Genomic DNA, 15,667 nt, shown 5'->3' on the forward strand with positions numbered 1-15,667 from the left:
CTGGAATCACTCAAGCTAACAACCAAAAACAGGCAGTCACAATTAATTTGTCTGTCGTGAATACAAACTTGTTGTGCAGGATTTTGTGGGTGCTATTCTGAGGCAAGATTCTGCTTCTCTCTCTCTGTCTCTCTCTCTCTGTCTCCTTATTTTCTTTTGCCTACTGTAACCTAGGGCATAGGAGTTTTAAAAATATGATCTGAAAAACCGTAAGAATCGCAGTTTATTAGGTTTGCAAACAAACAAGATCTCAGGGAATATCAGAAAACTGAGTAAATTTTTAAACAAAAATAATACTTCTAATCCTAGGAGTTGGATCCATTACTGACAATTTACTGGACAGATTACAGCTCTTATCAATTCTATCATGTTAACTTTTGTTATTTTTTTGCAGAGCTATAAACAACCTTCGGCATTTATAGTTACCCAGCATCCTTTACCAAATACTGTCAAAGATTTCTGGAGACTGGTCCTAGATTATCACTGCACATCAATAGTTATGTTGAATGATGTGGATCCAGCACAAGTAAGTCCCAGGGATGGCTCCAATAAAACAGTATTGAGTAACACTTGCATTTAAGTACTGTAGCACATGTGTGCTTCAAAACAGCTTTAGGACATAATTAGTTTTATAAAACAACATTAAACACTAGGATACTAGAAAATTGATTTGTAGCTTGGGGATGAGCAGAGGGAAAGATGAATAAATAGGGCCATCAACTTCACCAAAATGTAAATCTACAAAAATATACATATGCAACTTAATCCTAGTGATGACAGCACTCTTTGGGAATTGCTAATAAGATTTGGAACCTTTCAGTTGTAAGATTTTGCCTCAAATTTAAAACAAGCTAATAACAACCAACAGTCATTAACAGAAATTAACTGCTTTTCCTTGGCTTGTCTGATATGAACTGGCAATTTTGGTCTATCTCCTGTTAGGCAGTTGTTCCCCTCATGAAAACCAATGTCATATTTGGCACAAAGTGACACCATTGTGGAAAGACAATAACTGGAGCCTGGGCTATCTTCTTTCCATAGAGATGCTCTCTACAGAACAAGAATGAGACAAATATATGGGACATATGGAGCAATTTTGCTTAATTTACATAGGAGTTGCTCTTGCCTTACCATTTTTGTTTTTAGAGATGTGGATGGGAAGTGAGGAGCTTCAATTTGTTTCAACTGTCCGTCTGATAATTTAATCACTAACATTGCTTTTTAAAATGGTAATCAATTAAGACACAAGCACCTTTAAACCTGATTCCAAGTTTTCTGCTGAAATAATTTGATTTGTGTCAATGGCATAAAGCTGTCATTACACTGAAGTAGCGCTGCAGTGATCCAGACCCATAATTTATATATATTTTAATGATTGTTTATGATAGACCCCAAATTAATGTTGTGCAATATGCTGCATGTGATATTTATTTCAGTACATTCAGCTATTTTTTTAAATAAGTGAGTCATACATGGAAAAGAGTTTACTTTTATTTCATTTTAACATGAATGGTTTGTTTAAAAAAAAAATAAATAAACATCTTCAATATGGTCTTTCCAAGGAACATCTAAAAATTCCAAACAGCTTTAAATGCTAAATTTCTCAACCCAAGCTCGTTTCTGGGGAGGGGGGGGACAGACAAGACTTTTATTCATGAGCCAGAGATTATTTTCAGAGTGAATGAGGAACAACTCGAGGGAGTCAGACTTTTAGAATCTTGTAAAGAGAGTTTTGTGAATCATAAGCAGTGTTTGGAATATACAGTAATGGTAGACTATTTTAGACATATTGTAGCCTTATGCATTTCTGGGACATGCAAAGTATCAGGCAATCCACCTGCATTTGCATTATATTAAACCTTTTCTGTAACACAAGTGCCAAGATTTTCATAAAAAATAAATATTAAAACTCAAAGAATAAAAAGAGTGGGGGAAGGGCAGAGTTTACTGAAAACCATGGATTGACATACATTCGTCACAATTTATACTATCATCATTAGCTATTTATATATCCTGTATTTATATATTTCTGTAAATATACTGCTGTTTAGGGGAAATGTGGCTATATTAAACCCTTGAAGTGAGGATTTAACCACTTAAATTAAACTAATGTTTTGGTCTAAAAAAGATTGCTACCATCATGTATGTTCAGGTACATATATGCACATCAACACCCAAACCAGAATACACTAGTTTTTAATTAGAAATTAAAAATCATTGATTCCCAAAATTGCTGATACACATCCTTTCCACAGTTATGATTCTGTAAGACTTTGCCAGAAAGCTATTGAGACTCATGTACATACATAATAAAAAGACCTGCAATAAAGTGTGCATCTGTAAAGGATTTGTATGTTGGAAATTTACATTAGCTATCAGTAGTTACAGTATCTTGCTTAGTACAGCTTAGTACATTTTATAATGAATACTATATTATGATTCAGAAATTAGTCTAAAATATTTTGCTCTTTGTTCTGCACTATACAGCTGTTTCCAGATGAGCTGCAGCATCTGCGGTGCCACATACTATACATTCAGTTGTTCTCAGCACTGCAAGGGAGCAGCAGGGAGGGGGTTGGCCTGTGGATATCCAGGGATCAAAAAAAACCCACAGGAAGAAAAAGCAGAGTGGCGCACACAGGGGCAGTATGCACCATTCAAACCAGAGCCAGGCCAGCCAGAGCTGGCCCCAACCTTCTCTACACCACCCAGGGTACCTTGCTGCACACCAGAGGGCACATGGCACAGTATTCCTTGGAGACAACTAGTGGTGACACAAGGTGCACCACTGATAGTTGTACCTGGGAAGCCAAACATTCACGCACATCTGGATGTGGCCTATGTGTTTTAAAAATGGAAGTATATTTTCTGAGTTGTGAAATTTAATATTGTGTCATTTTAATTAATATTCTTAAAATGCAGTAATCTCTGACTGGCTCTACAGAGGGATGACTATCATAAGATGTGCAAATAGATGTGCAGGTAGGGTAGATTTGCGCCTTATATACTAACCAAAGTATAAAAGTCTGTATATAGCAGAAGCTTTTGTGGGCTTAAGCTCACTTCATCAGATGCTTTAAAATAATTTGCACAAACCAATGTATAAGGAAGAGAGATAAATTTGAATACAAAAGACAGAAGAGGGGGGCAATGCTGGATGAGGCAAGCAAGCCATAAATTGAAAGGAACAAAGGGGTCACAAAAGTTAATCCAGGTAATGGGATAAAAATCCCTAGTCCCTGGTTAACTCCACTTTCCCCTTTCCTTTCTCCCCCTCTATCCCCCTCCCTTCTGCCCTTTGAAATGTCTCTCTCCTTCTTATATCCTGCTTTGTGCACTTTCAGAGCATCTGATGAAATGAGCCTCAGCCCATGAAAGATTGTGATACATACACACACGTTACATATATAAGTTTTTCCTTATTCACTCTGAAAATAATCTCAGACTCATGAATAAAAGTCTTGCCCCCTCACACACCCTTGAGTAGTCTATAAGGTGCAAATCTGCCCTAACTTCTACTTGACTTCTGACTAATGTAGCTCACTATGCCTCCCTGCTCTTAAGGTGTGCAAAACAACAGCTGTAACATGTGCAATTTGTGAGCTCAGCTGTGGATCACCAACAGCAATACTGAAGAATGAAGACCACTGCTGGTTTACTAATGATAAGTTCCAAAATATGAGATTAATGGTTCTTGCGAGCAAGCAAGAGTACGAATTCCTCATGCTCATACTTATTTTTGACACATACTTGCCAAACTTACCTTTGAACAGCTACAGATATCCATGAAAGTCACAAGGTTTTTTTTGCAAAATGCATAATGCATAGACTGGCTTTATCAAAGAATCCATAGCAAACTATTGAACTGATCTCTAAAGCAATAAGGTTAAATGTTATTGTTCCAATATTATTAAGCCATAATAATCTCATGATATAGTGCAAATCACAAAATAATATTAATAGATATTCTGAGCAGTAATGGTAGTCATTTCACTCTATGCACCTAAACAGCAATTATACAGCTATGTAACTGCAGTTTTTGGCACTGATGCAGTTTCAGATTCTATTTCCTCTGCTAGCAAAAAAAAAAATCATCCTGTATGCCTACATGCATACCTGCTGGAGCCAAAATGATAGTGGTGGAGGAAGACCTTTCCACATATTAGCCCAGTAGCCAAATGTTTAGTCTTCTTTCCCAGCAAAGAGGGGACTCAAGTTGTAGGTCCTCCTCTTCTAGAGGGATTTGAACCACTATTTCTTGGGAAGTGGGACAGTTCTCGGCCAGATTTTCCCACCCAGCCAGATGTGTAGATGTGCCCAATGAGGTGGGTCTTGCCCTGGAAGGGAGGAGGCTCTGGGTTCAAGCATGCACCCTTGTTCCCACTGTGTCAGAAACTTCCCTGCTCCTCTCCATACATTTTATCCAATGAAGGTTAAAACAGATTTTGTATTTGTCCCAAGATAAGTTCCTCTTTTGTTTAGCCCAGAACAAAAATATCCTGCAATTGGTATGTACACACATTGCCTTTCTAATCAGGATTTAGTGAGTAGATGAATAGAATGCTGCTTTTCTGCCATTGATTCAATGTTGTGATCCTGGGATGTATTTTGAAATATATCAGGATAAACTGTTTCTATTTCTTACCTGGGAAACTTTACGATTTTTCCAGGGGCAACAGACCTAGACATCTGTGCAATTGCACTTTGTCTTGGGATAAGTGTGATGTCCATGTGCAGCCTGACTGTTAAATGCAAGGTGTAGCAGCGCAAAAGGTGCACTGGAGAGGAGAGGAGATAATAGCTTACTTATGGTTAGAACTTATTTATGAGCACTGAGACAAGTAGGTTCAAACTCCCACCTATGTGAGAAGGGTCTAAAACCTGGGTCTCCCATTCTCTTGCCAAGAGCCCTGAGAAGAACTGAGCTATTGGGCTAAAGCACTGAAAGCTTCCTAGCCACAAACAGCCATGATAAGTTTTTGCCAAACTACTATTTTCGGATTTGTCTGGCTTTATGGGCACATCTGGGTTAGTGTATCATGTACCTGCCTGATCAGAGGAGTCTTGCTGGGCATGCTCAGTAACCATGTGTGCACCTGTACGTCCGTTGCTGTATCATAAACTGTGTGTAAGTGCCAAAATCTGCAGTTCTGTGACCATATAACTGCCATCTGGGTTCTTATAGTGAAATAGAATTTTGCCCTTACTACCTAGGATATGTATTACTACCCCTCTGTGAGCTATAATCAAAAACAGATAATGTTTTCCTCAACATAAGTGAGAACACATTTACTTTTGTAAAGTTATATTTATAAATGTAAGACTGACTGCTGAAATTTTCAAGCAATGTGGTGACAGCAGTATCACCAGGTTGGGACTAAACTGAGGACAGAATGTAGTTGCTGGAGCTTTGAGCAGAAGCACCATTTATAATCACAATCTACTACTCGGCTGCGTTTTGACCTGTTATTTACATAGGACAGTTTAAGATATCAGGTCTTTGCTCTCATGTCTCACCTCATACTTTAGATGTGCTTAATATAGCATCCCTATGTTCTGTTGTACCATATTTTCTTTCATACAACATGTACCTTTCCTGCCCCCCAAAACAGCTGCTGAAAATTGGAGTGTGCATTATGTGTGAGAAATACAGTAAGAGCAGGTTCTGCCTTACCAGGCAAAACCAAAATTAATATCTGCAGTAATCCATAAGGAGCAAAAGAATTGAGCAGGCCCAGCTGCTGCTGCTCAGTTCCTTGCTTCAAGGAAAGATGTCTTTAATTTCATTGTGCCTTTCAGAGGCAAGATGTGTACTATATTTGGGGGCATGTCATATGCAAGGAAATGCAGTATCTTGTTCTTTAATCAAAACTGGGTGAAGAAATGTGATTTCAAACTCTATAAAGAATTATGGGTGTAACCGTGAGGTTCAGGTCTGTCAGAATGTATTTGGTTCAGTTTATTTTGCAAAGGTATAATGGGATGTTGTAAAACTGGCTCAGATATTGGGAACTGCATTTTTTAAATAATGTGCAGGGTTTTTAGTAACACTTTAAAAAGCAGAAAAGTATAAATGAGGTAAAACACATTTAATTAAAACAATATTTATTCAAAAACAGGGAAAATGCCTTCACACAGTTCTTATAAATAAACTTGTCTCTCTTTTTTTGATTTTCACTAGTTATGTCCCCAGTACTGGCCAGAAAATGGAGTGCACCGACATGGTCCTATTCAAGTGGAATTTGTATCAGCTGATTTAGAGGAAGACATAATTAGCCGAATATTCCGAATTTATAATGCAGCCAGAGTAAGGACCTTATTTACCAAATGCAATAGTCTTATCTGATTAAATGGAAAAACCACTAAGATCACATGAAGCAAAAGATAAACACCCATGCAGCAGCTCACTTTCCTCAGCCTGCAAATGTTATAGAGTTCATACATATAATCAGAATAAGTTCACATATATGTAATCAGAGGAGAAATATTGTTTCTGCCAGATGCATTTGTTATGTTTATTAAATGTAAATGAGACAAATGCAGCATTGAAATTGTACTGTAAGCAGGAAATAATAAAATCAATGTTGTTAAATCTGTGTTAACTCAGGCATTCTGCACATTTGTATATATGGTTTCTCCATCTTAAAAACAGTGTTCAAACTTAGTGAATAAACATAGCCAGAAATAAAGGTTAGAAAAAAACAGCTTGTGGACATATGGCTTCAGTGGAAGAAATCTGACCTAGATTTTCAATACTAAGTATTGATTAATTTAGGTACCTTCATTTTTATTTTCCAGATTGCCTAACCTTAGAGCAGCTGGATTCTTACAAAGTGTTGGTGCATCAACTTTCTGAAAATCAGTCCCCCTTAAGATGTCCTAAGTTAGGACCCCAAAACTCACTTGGCCTTTTTTTAAAGACTATAGGTTTTGCATCTTTTTATGCTTATGATTGAAGAATGCATCTTTCTGTGCTTAATTACCTGACTCTTTAACTAGAGTAAAGAAGGCAGGTATGTTTCTTATGTTTCTGACCCATACCAGATGTGTGCGCACACATTTAAATGCACCAGTTAACATGTGCACCTTCCAAAGAAATAGTTTAAGGAGGTACAACGCTCATAGTTTAGTACTGCTCCCATGTCTCCATAAAATCAGCAGCAGGGTTAATTAAGTACAGACATTCAAAAAGCCCAAGGCTGAATCAGTTCAATCGTTGCAGGTTAGTCTAAGCTGCGCAGACTGAACTGATAAGCAAGTGAACAGACCTTCACTTTTGATTCCAGAAATGCAGGCACATGCCTGCAGTAGCCCATGCCAGAAGCTGGGGGTGCTAGAGCACATCCTGCTAGGAGGGAATAGACAGCTTGGGCCAAGGCTAGCCTACCCACCCTGCAAGGGGGAGTTGCAGGGGAGGTACAAAGCATCCTAGGATGCTGAGGGAGTGTGAGTTAACTTGAATCTAGAGGGGATTTGGGACAAAAGTTCAATAAACTGATGTAACCTAGATCAGTGAAGTCTGATACTACATCCATCCAGGTTTATCTTAAACCTGTTTCGGCCATTTTGAAAGTGGTTAATGTGTATTGAACTTCTGTTGTGTTACAGATTTGAACCAGTTTCTGATCACTTATACTGTTTTATGTGTAATTTCTGTCCCTAGCCCAACAGAGCAAATAAGACATCCTTTCCCAACCCTTAGGCAGTAGATCAGCCATCCTTTCCCATCCATACAGAGCAGTCTCTTGGAATACACTGAGACCGCCCTTCAAGTGAAGTGAGAAGCCATCCTCAAGAGAAGTGAGGGGATAGGCAGCATTCCATAGTTAGTCAGAAAAGTCTGAGTCAGTCAAGGGCCCATTGAGGGCCAACCCTTGAAAAAGGCTGAAAAGATACATGGGACACAACTTCCCATACCAGAGAGCCAGGCTGAATCAGTTGCGCAGATTGAAGCCAGCAGGATGGAAACCAGCAGACTTCCAGTAATGTCTACAGTGTAAAAACCCAAGCATCCAGGAAGTGTTAACAGATGTATGTGTTTTAATAATTCCTGGTCATATCTACACATGCAATTAATGCAAAGCCATAAACACTGGTGCATATTATGCTAGAGTTTATTGTTCCCAGGTGCGCCGTTTGAACATGTACCCAGGACTGCAGTGCATTGAGCCTGGTTGGAGCAGCCCTGGCTGGCAGGGGTCCTGGGGTTCAGCCTGCCAGCCCAGGGCTGCTCCCCACAGTTCATTGTACTATGGAGGGACTGGCTGGGGCATGAGGGAGCTCCACTGTGGGGCTAGCCAGCAGGCTGGGATTATACATGTGTACTGCTGCGGAGTAAAAAACTCCATGCAAAATATTACTTGTATTTACATGCTGATTTATGTGCTAATTGGAGAGGAGGGGAAGTTACTGGAAGGGCTGACCAGGAGAACAGGCAAAGCCCATACAGGCACAGATTACATTGCCCCAGTTCTTCTGTATTTGAAGTGCCAATCTGACTTGCATCTGTTCCGACTTTTTATAACATAGCTCATATTGTTGTATTGCTGACACTTTCATATATCATTAAATGTAAAAATGGTACTTAAATGTGGTCACACATTTCATGAAAGTGAAAATGCTAAATAATCTATAATAGCATTTTGACCTCTGCCTACTTATTGTGACCTTTAAAGATTACCACAATTTTGTAACACTTACCCTTTTCCTTTACCCTTCTTTTTTAATCAGCAGAGCAAACTCCTGTTCAGAAGGTTTTCCACCAGCAGGCTTCAAACTTCAGCTCTTTCAACAGAGTGCTGCAGTTAGATGTTTTTTAACAGGAGAAATCCATTTGTTCACTCTTACCTGCTTCAAAAATGACTTGAAAGGTTTCACTCAAACTATCTTTAAAAAAAATAGCATGGAAATATGGAAAGGTTTTTCATAAACCTGGATCTTATGATCTTGGGGAAAAACAAAGGTTAAAATGAAATTGTACTGCAACCTACGTTTGGCATTAATAACATTAATTCATTATTCACCTGCCTCTTGCAGCTGTCCCATTGTTCTATTCTAGTCTATGTGTATTCCTTCTATTTAAAACATCTTGTTCTTAATAACCCTGCTGAAGATTAAAACCCATAACTCTCAAGGGCAGTTGAAATTATTTTAGTAATTTGTCAGCTGAGATCTGCTTCAACAACTTTTCACATTGATGAGAATGCTTAAATTATATACCATTGAAGACAATGTAAGTAATGCCTTGTTTTTTTTCCTTCTTGTTGGTTGGATGTTTGCAGCCCCAAGATGGATATCGGATGGTGCAACAATTTCAGTTCCTGGGATGGCCCATGTACAGGGATACTCCAGTGTCCAAACGCTCTTTCTTAAAACTTATCCGTCAGGTGGAGAAATGGCAGGAAGAATACAATGGAGGGGAGGGACGTACAGTCGTACACTGTTTGTAAGTAGTTGAAATGAAAGTAAACAAGCAAGGGAACAATATGAAGAGATATGTATGTTGGGTTTTAAAAGATTTGCAAAAGAATAAGAGACATCCATATAATTAACCCATGAATTTGGAATTGAAGTACGTAGGAGATCACTTCAACGTTGATCAGCATTTGTGTGAATTTGGGAGTTTCCATTAATGTTCTTTGGAAGAACCTTGGAAGCCTGTCACTTGAGGGCCCCATGTGCAGGTCTGAGGGCCAAAAGTTTACCCTGTCTATGTAGGGATGATTCTGTGTCTATATACACAAATGTGTATGTACACATGCCCCAGAGTATACATTTTAAGAAACCCTGACCTTTAAGAAGGCAAAATGAACTTTTGCCGCACAAATTAAGAATGCTTGTCATCTGTAATTCATAACTGGCAGAACAAAATTAAGACAAAAGTAGATTGAGTAAAGTCATCTCCAAACACAAACAACTGCACTATTTGAGAAGTGATAAACTAAGGAGGAGGATCTAGTTAAACAATCATTGACATATGTTTTATCACAGCAGCATAATACTTACCAATCTGTGTCCCAAAATGTCTATGCTCATCTGCTCTGTTCCATTATTTTGTCTGTTCCACTATCCGTCTATTAGGACGGGTTCCTTGTAACATGCCCTCAACTCTAGCTGTAATTGCAGGGTGGAATCTTCTGCACCTGAAGCTGGAATTCAGGAAAACATTCCTGTTCAAATTAGGTGCTTGTTTAAAAGTGCTGTCCTGGTTAAGGATGGGCTTAAGCACATGCTTAAGTGCTTTTATGAATTGTGACCTAGATTAGAAAATAATGTTCTTACAATTCTTTTTATGTTTAATAGAAATTAGAAACTAAAGAGGTAAATATAAAAGTTTCTCTATATTTCCCACTGTTACTGACTTGGACAAGTCATCTGGCATCTTTGTACTTCAGTTTCTCCATCTGTAGAATGGGGATAATAATATATACATCAAAGGAGTATTGTACGGTGTAACTAATTAATGTTTTGAGATCTTCAGCTGAAAGGCCCTTTTGAAGTGCAAATTACTGTTATCTCTGCAGTTGCTGATGATATTAAATAGTTGTACAACATCACACACGCGTCACTTCCAGACAGCAAAGAAAGAAAAGGCTCTAATATAATCCTTTTATATTACTTTATTTTAATTAAAATTCTCAGAGATTCCCACAATATCAGCCAATGTTTTGGCAGCAGAGAGCATTCTTTTCATACTGCCTGGGTGTGACAGATGTGCGACATAGTGGCTTCCTTTGAAAATCAACCATTTGCTGGTTTGAAAGACCTGCTAGCTAACTAGTCTGTACTCTGGTAATTATTAAGGTTTATTATTTTCAGGAAAGTGCTGCTTAAAGACTCTGATTAGAATAACTGCAGAAATAATAGGTTTTCCAGATTCTCTTGAAGATTAAAAATAACTGAAGATAAAGCATTATTAAATACTGCATTTGATCATACAATATGAATATTTGCACCTCACTGCTTTATTACCAAATCTTTTTGGGTTCTCAGCCTCTGAAAATGTAGGTGGAGGGGGAACACAAGCAGTTATAATAGCAATCATTCCTATGGAGCTGGTACCCCTACCTGGTGGCACAAGGGTCATGCCATGCCTAGTGGAATATTGCAGCACCACCTAGTGGTGTCAAAACTGCAGCAAACAAAACAAGGTTACACGAAAGATTGGGCAGGTCTTTTATTATTCCGAGATCCTCTGAGATTCTCAAGTTCAAAGGTAAGGTGTCATCATCTAGAACAGAAACATTTGAAACCAGTCCCAAGCCAAACCTCTAAATCCATAAATTACTTGAACCCTTTTGGGTATTATTTTCACTTAACTATGGTGCCATGGGAAGTGTCAAGGGACATTGTTTAGGATGTGGATATGCATAGTTATTTTAACACCTCTTTAGGCAGACACAAACACTACAGCAAAACTGAAACACTGGGTTACCCATAGCTCTTCCCCAAGGGTGGTGTATTCTGAAATGGACATTTTGAGTAATTTAGCCCATTATTCTCACTTAGAAATGGTAGCCCTGTTAGAGTTCTCCAGGCTTTAGAGGCATTATTATTTATTGGTGCATCAATATTTGAATTAGTTCATTTTGTAAAACATTCAGACACTACAGGAACTAGTAGCGTAGTGAAAAATAATGGAGCCATTTTATCACTTTTATTCTAGAAATGGAGGTGGCCGCAGTGGGACATTTTGTGCAATCAGCATTGTTTGTGAAATGCTTCGACACCAGAGGGCAGTTGATGTATTCCATGCTGTGAAGACACTGAGGAATAATAAGCCTAACATGGTGGACCTTCTGGTAGGAGCTTTTTAACTGTATCACTAAATAGAAAAGGTTCCTTATTATCATAAGACTCAGTGAGGTTTCCAAGATTTGCAGTGGGAGTTGTTCACAAAGCAAGCAAGTCATTTTCAAAGAGGATAATGAAATCACTTTACTTGTAAAAGTATTTTTACATTGCTTTCTTCCCAAGGAGACTTTGTCTATGTTCATTTGAATTTTCAAAATAGTTTAAAACTTTCTACAGAACATCCTTATTAATTTTCTTTTCTAGCAGGGCAATCCATGTGGAGAGCAGTACTTGCACAGAGGAAATAATAGTCATGTAAAATTAAATGCCAGATTTTCAAATTATATATTTTATAAATAGCTTAATCGCCTAATATTTATCAGAGCCATGAATTTCAGTTTGACATCCAGAATACTGCATTTAATTATGGTGGCTCTATCTCATAGAAAGATTAAAGGAGTTCAGAAACAAAAGGCCATGTGCAATTATTTTCATAGAGAGCGTTCTGTGGAATCTTTTTAAATGCAGAAGTGCTAAAGTACCAACTTCTGTGATGCAAGAGGACAGTTTAAAGCAGCAGGTATTATATTCTGGTATGTAGTTCTGTATTTGAAGAAGGATGTATAATGCCATCCAATATAGCTGAAGGCTGCTAGTGGACTTTAAATGTATACTGCCTTTAAAGCACCCAGCCATAGACTGTGGTTTCATGAAAGCTGGCAGGCTTTGAACTCTCAATGGCAAGTGCAGGATCTATGCAACTTTAAAGAATCATAACTTAGCTGGAGTTCACTGTTTAAGCTGTGGTTAACACAAGTTCACTTGACTGGATCTGAATTGTATTTGGGGATCTCTCTTTTTTTTTTTTTTTTTTTGCAAAGTCCCCTGGAAGGAGACAGGAAAAAATGTCAGAAATGTGACAATCTCTACCTTTACTTCCCTGTATTCTTAGGAGAGAATCCTACCCCCAGTGTGAGCTCAGATGTTGAACATCTTGACAGTAGGGGGTTTGCAAAGCTGTTAATGAGTAATGATGGGCCACAAGGAGGAAAAGTTTCTGGTTTCTGTGTAATGGAGCCAGGTCCATGAAACCTGCAGCACCTACCTGTCTTATGAAGGATCCCCTCCTCCTCAAACATATGTCTCAAGGTGCCCCACCTCCACAACCATGAATTTCTAGTCTCATCCCACAAGCAAGGCACCAAAAAGAAGGATGTTGTATACATCTGGAGTCAAACTTGGAACTAAGCTGAACCCGCATTGTGCCAGAAGCACGAGATGCGTGCACAGTGGGTGAGACCTTGCTCTGTGGAATAAATAGTAATGTGAGAGTCTCAGCCCTCCAGAAATGAAGAGGCTTCCAGCTTTTGCCCTGGGGGTGGGAGGCAAAGTTTTTAGCTCCTGTTCCTCTGTTTAAAATTCTCAAGAGAATATTTGCCAGATATAAAGAGAATTGTCTTGCTTTCCCATTCAGGTAATGCAAATTTAGATAGGTATACCTAGCATGCCTGCTGTTTTCTGGTCTCTCAGAGCTTACACCCACAGATCTTTGCACCCCCTCATTCATTTATTTTACAGAAATAAAGATAAAATGACTTGGGTGGAAATGAATGATTGAAGAAACTACTGTCTGTAAACAAGGTTTTGTAATGGTTCTGCAGGGATAGATTTCTCAGGCAGCCTTCTGCAAACGTACCACTGCACTGATTCACAGTTTGCTGTGGAAGATCTTTTGTATTATTTTCTATCAAATAATAAGTATTTCCTTTAGTATATAACAGTCTTTTATCAAATAGGTATAAAAAGAGAACTAGCTGGTTCTGCTATACCACTTCTTGTCAGCAGATCTCAAAGTGCTTTACAAAGAAAGTCCATATTGTTACCTCCATTTTTCAGATGGGGAAGCTGAGACAGAAAAGTTAAGTGATTTGCCCATCATTACCTGGCAAGCCAGATGCAAAACTAGAAAGAAACTCCGGATTGCTGAATCTTAATCCAGTGCACTGTAAGAGAATGTAGCAGTAGCTCAAGGGAATTCATTTTAAAATGTGCTTGGGAACTATTTACTGATGAAAAGAGAAGTCAGAAGATCTGGGATCCTTTCCTGATGCTGAAACTTGCTGTTTGCTTTGTGAAGCTGGTTGAGCTAAGGTGTCTACCTTAGTTTCCCCATCTGCCATTTGGTGATAATAATGCTAACTCACCTTTGTAAAACACTTGAGGGACCTCCGATGAAAAACCATCTGTACAACCTCAATACTAGTAGGGCTACATGAGCATATTTTTCTAGGCTTGCTTTCTAAAATTATTGCACTGTGTATTTTCCAGCTGGACCAAGGACAGTCTTCATGGTGCATTCTCACAGATTCATCTCTTCATTGCTTCCCAGAAAGTATAAAATTTGAAATGCTGGATTCATTTAGTACAGCAAATACATGAAATTCTGTAGTCATTATATGTGTAACACAGAGCATATTTACTGACAGATGTCCAAAGAGTTTCAAAAATGTTATTGGGGGGGATCTACATATGCTATTACGGGACAGCACTAGACAGTGGAGTGTATTGTTTCGCAGATTATTGCTCCTGGAAAGCTTCCAGGCGCACGTCTGCATGTGTACCTGGACCACAGCTGCTCTGGCTAGGCTCAGTGTGCTGCAGAGGGGCTTGCTGAGGCACAGGGGTGCTTCAACACAGGGCTACCCAGCAGGTAGCCCTGGCACTGAAGCACCCTCATGCCCCAGCCAGCTGGTTAGCATCTACACTTGCTGCTGCATGTATTTACAAGTCCTACTCTGCTGCAGATTTTATTAGTTTTGTGTGCACACCTGTAGACGCTGAAACGTTTACTATGCAGTTAATCAAGTGCGCATTAAACGTCTCATGTAGATGTGCCCAGGGTCTACTGATATGAGGCCTATAAATATTTCTTTCTGCAGCTGGATACCCTGAAGAAGCTTTAAATATCCATCTTCTAACACAGGGGCAGGCAACGTTTTTTGGCCGGAGTGCCGAAAAACCCCACAATGCCTACCTTGGAAGGTGCCAGAGTGCCGGCATGCCAGAAAAACAAAATGAGGGCAGGGGGTACATGGCAGGACGCCCTGCTTGTGCCCCTTGCCCCCAGCCCTGCTGCCCCCCAGCCCTGCTCATGACCCTTGCCTCCCACCCAAAGCCCTTGCCCCCAGCCCTGCTGCCCCTGCCCCCCCAGCCCAGCCCGCCTGCCCCGCCCCCCCCAGCCCAGGTCCTGTGGCTGTCAGCAGCTACCCAGAACCTGGATCAACTGCAAACCTCTGCTGCCTCTCTTCCCCGGCCCCAGCTGCCTCCCAGCCCCGGGCTCCGGGGAGGCAGCACATACCAGCGATGCCCCACTGTGCTGCCCTCACTGCTTCTGCAAAGCAGCGTTGGAACCCAGTGCAGCAGGGCACAGCGGGGGTACAAAAAGCTGGCTGCTCCGAGCTCCCCGCTGCCCTGCCACACTTCCCCTGTGTGCACAGAAGCAGCGTGGGCAGCAGTGCAGAGTTGTACCCCCCGCTGCTGCTGCCCACTGCTGCCCCAGCCTGCAGGAGAAGTGAAGCAGGCAGCTTTCTGTGCCCCCTGCTGCACCGGGTTCCAACACTGCTTTGCAGAAATGGCGAGGGCAGCACAGTGGGGAGCATCGCCGGTATGTGCTGCCTCCCCAGAGTCTGCGGCCAGGTCTGGGAGGCAGCTGGGGCTGGGGCCAGAGCTGGGTCAGAGAGGCAGCAGATGTTTGCAGATAAGTCAGGTTCTGGGTAGCTGCTGATAGCCACGGAGCCCTGGCTTGCAGCAGGGCTTCCATGGGAGCAGCCCAGGCTCCCTGGCTATCAGCAGCCACCCCAAGCCGGGGGCGGCG

At 40.3% G+C, this 15,667-nt stretch overlaps 1 protein-coding gene across 1 annotated transcript in view; it reads left to right on the forward strand.

Annotated features, from left to right (window-relative positions):
- The window catches only part of PTPRM (protein tyrosine phosphatase, receptor type M), a 734,228-nt gene that overhangs the window by 713,127 nt on the left and 5,434 nt on the right, over window positions 1–15,667 (forward strand). The window contains exons 32-35 of the mRNA XM_014519979.2: window positions 395–526; window positions 6,182–6,307; window positions 9,282–9,445; window positions 11,666–11,801. Of these exons, the coding sequence (XP_014375465.1) occupies window positions 395–526; window positions 6,182–6,307; window positions 9,282–9,445; window positions 11,666–11,801 (558 nt within the window). The remainder of the gene's footprint in view (window positions 1–394; window positions 527–6,181; window positions 6,308–9,281; window positions 9,446–11,665; window positions 11,802–15,667) is intronic.

This window comes from Alligator sinensis, unplaced genomic scaffold (assembly GCF_000455745.1).
Source record: "Alligator sinensis unplaced genomic scaffold, ASM45574v1 scaffold597_1, whole genome shotgun sequence".
In the NCBI taxonomy this organism is placed as follows: domain Eukaryota; kingdom Metazoa; phylum Chordata; order Crocodylia; family Alligatoridae; genus Alligator; species Alligator sinensis.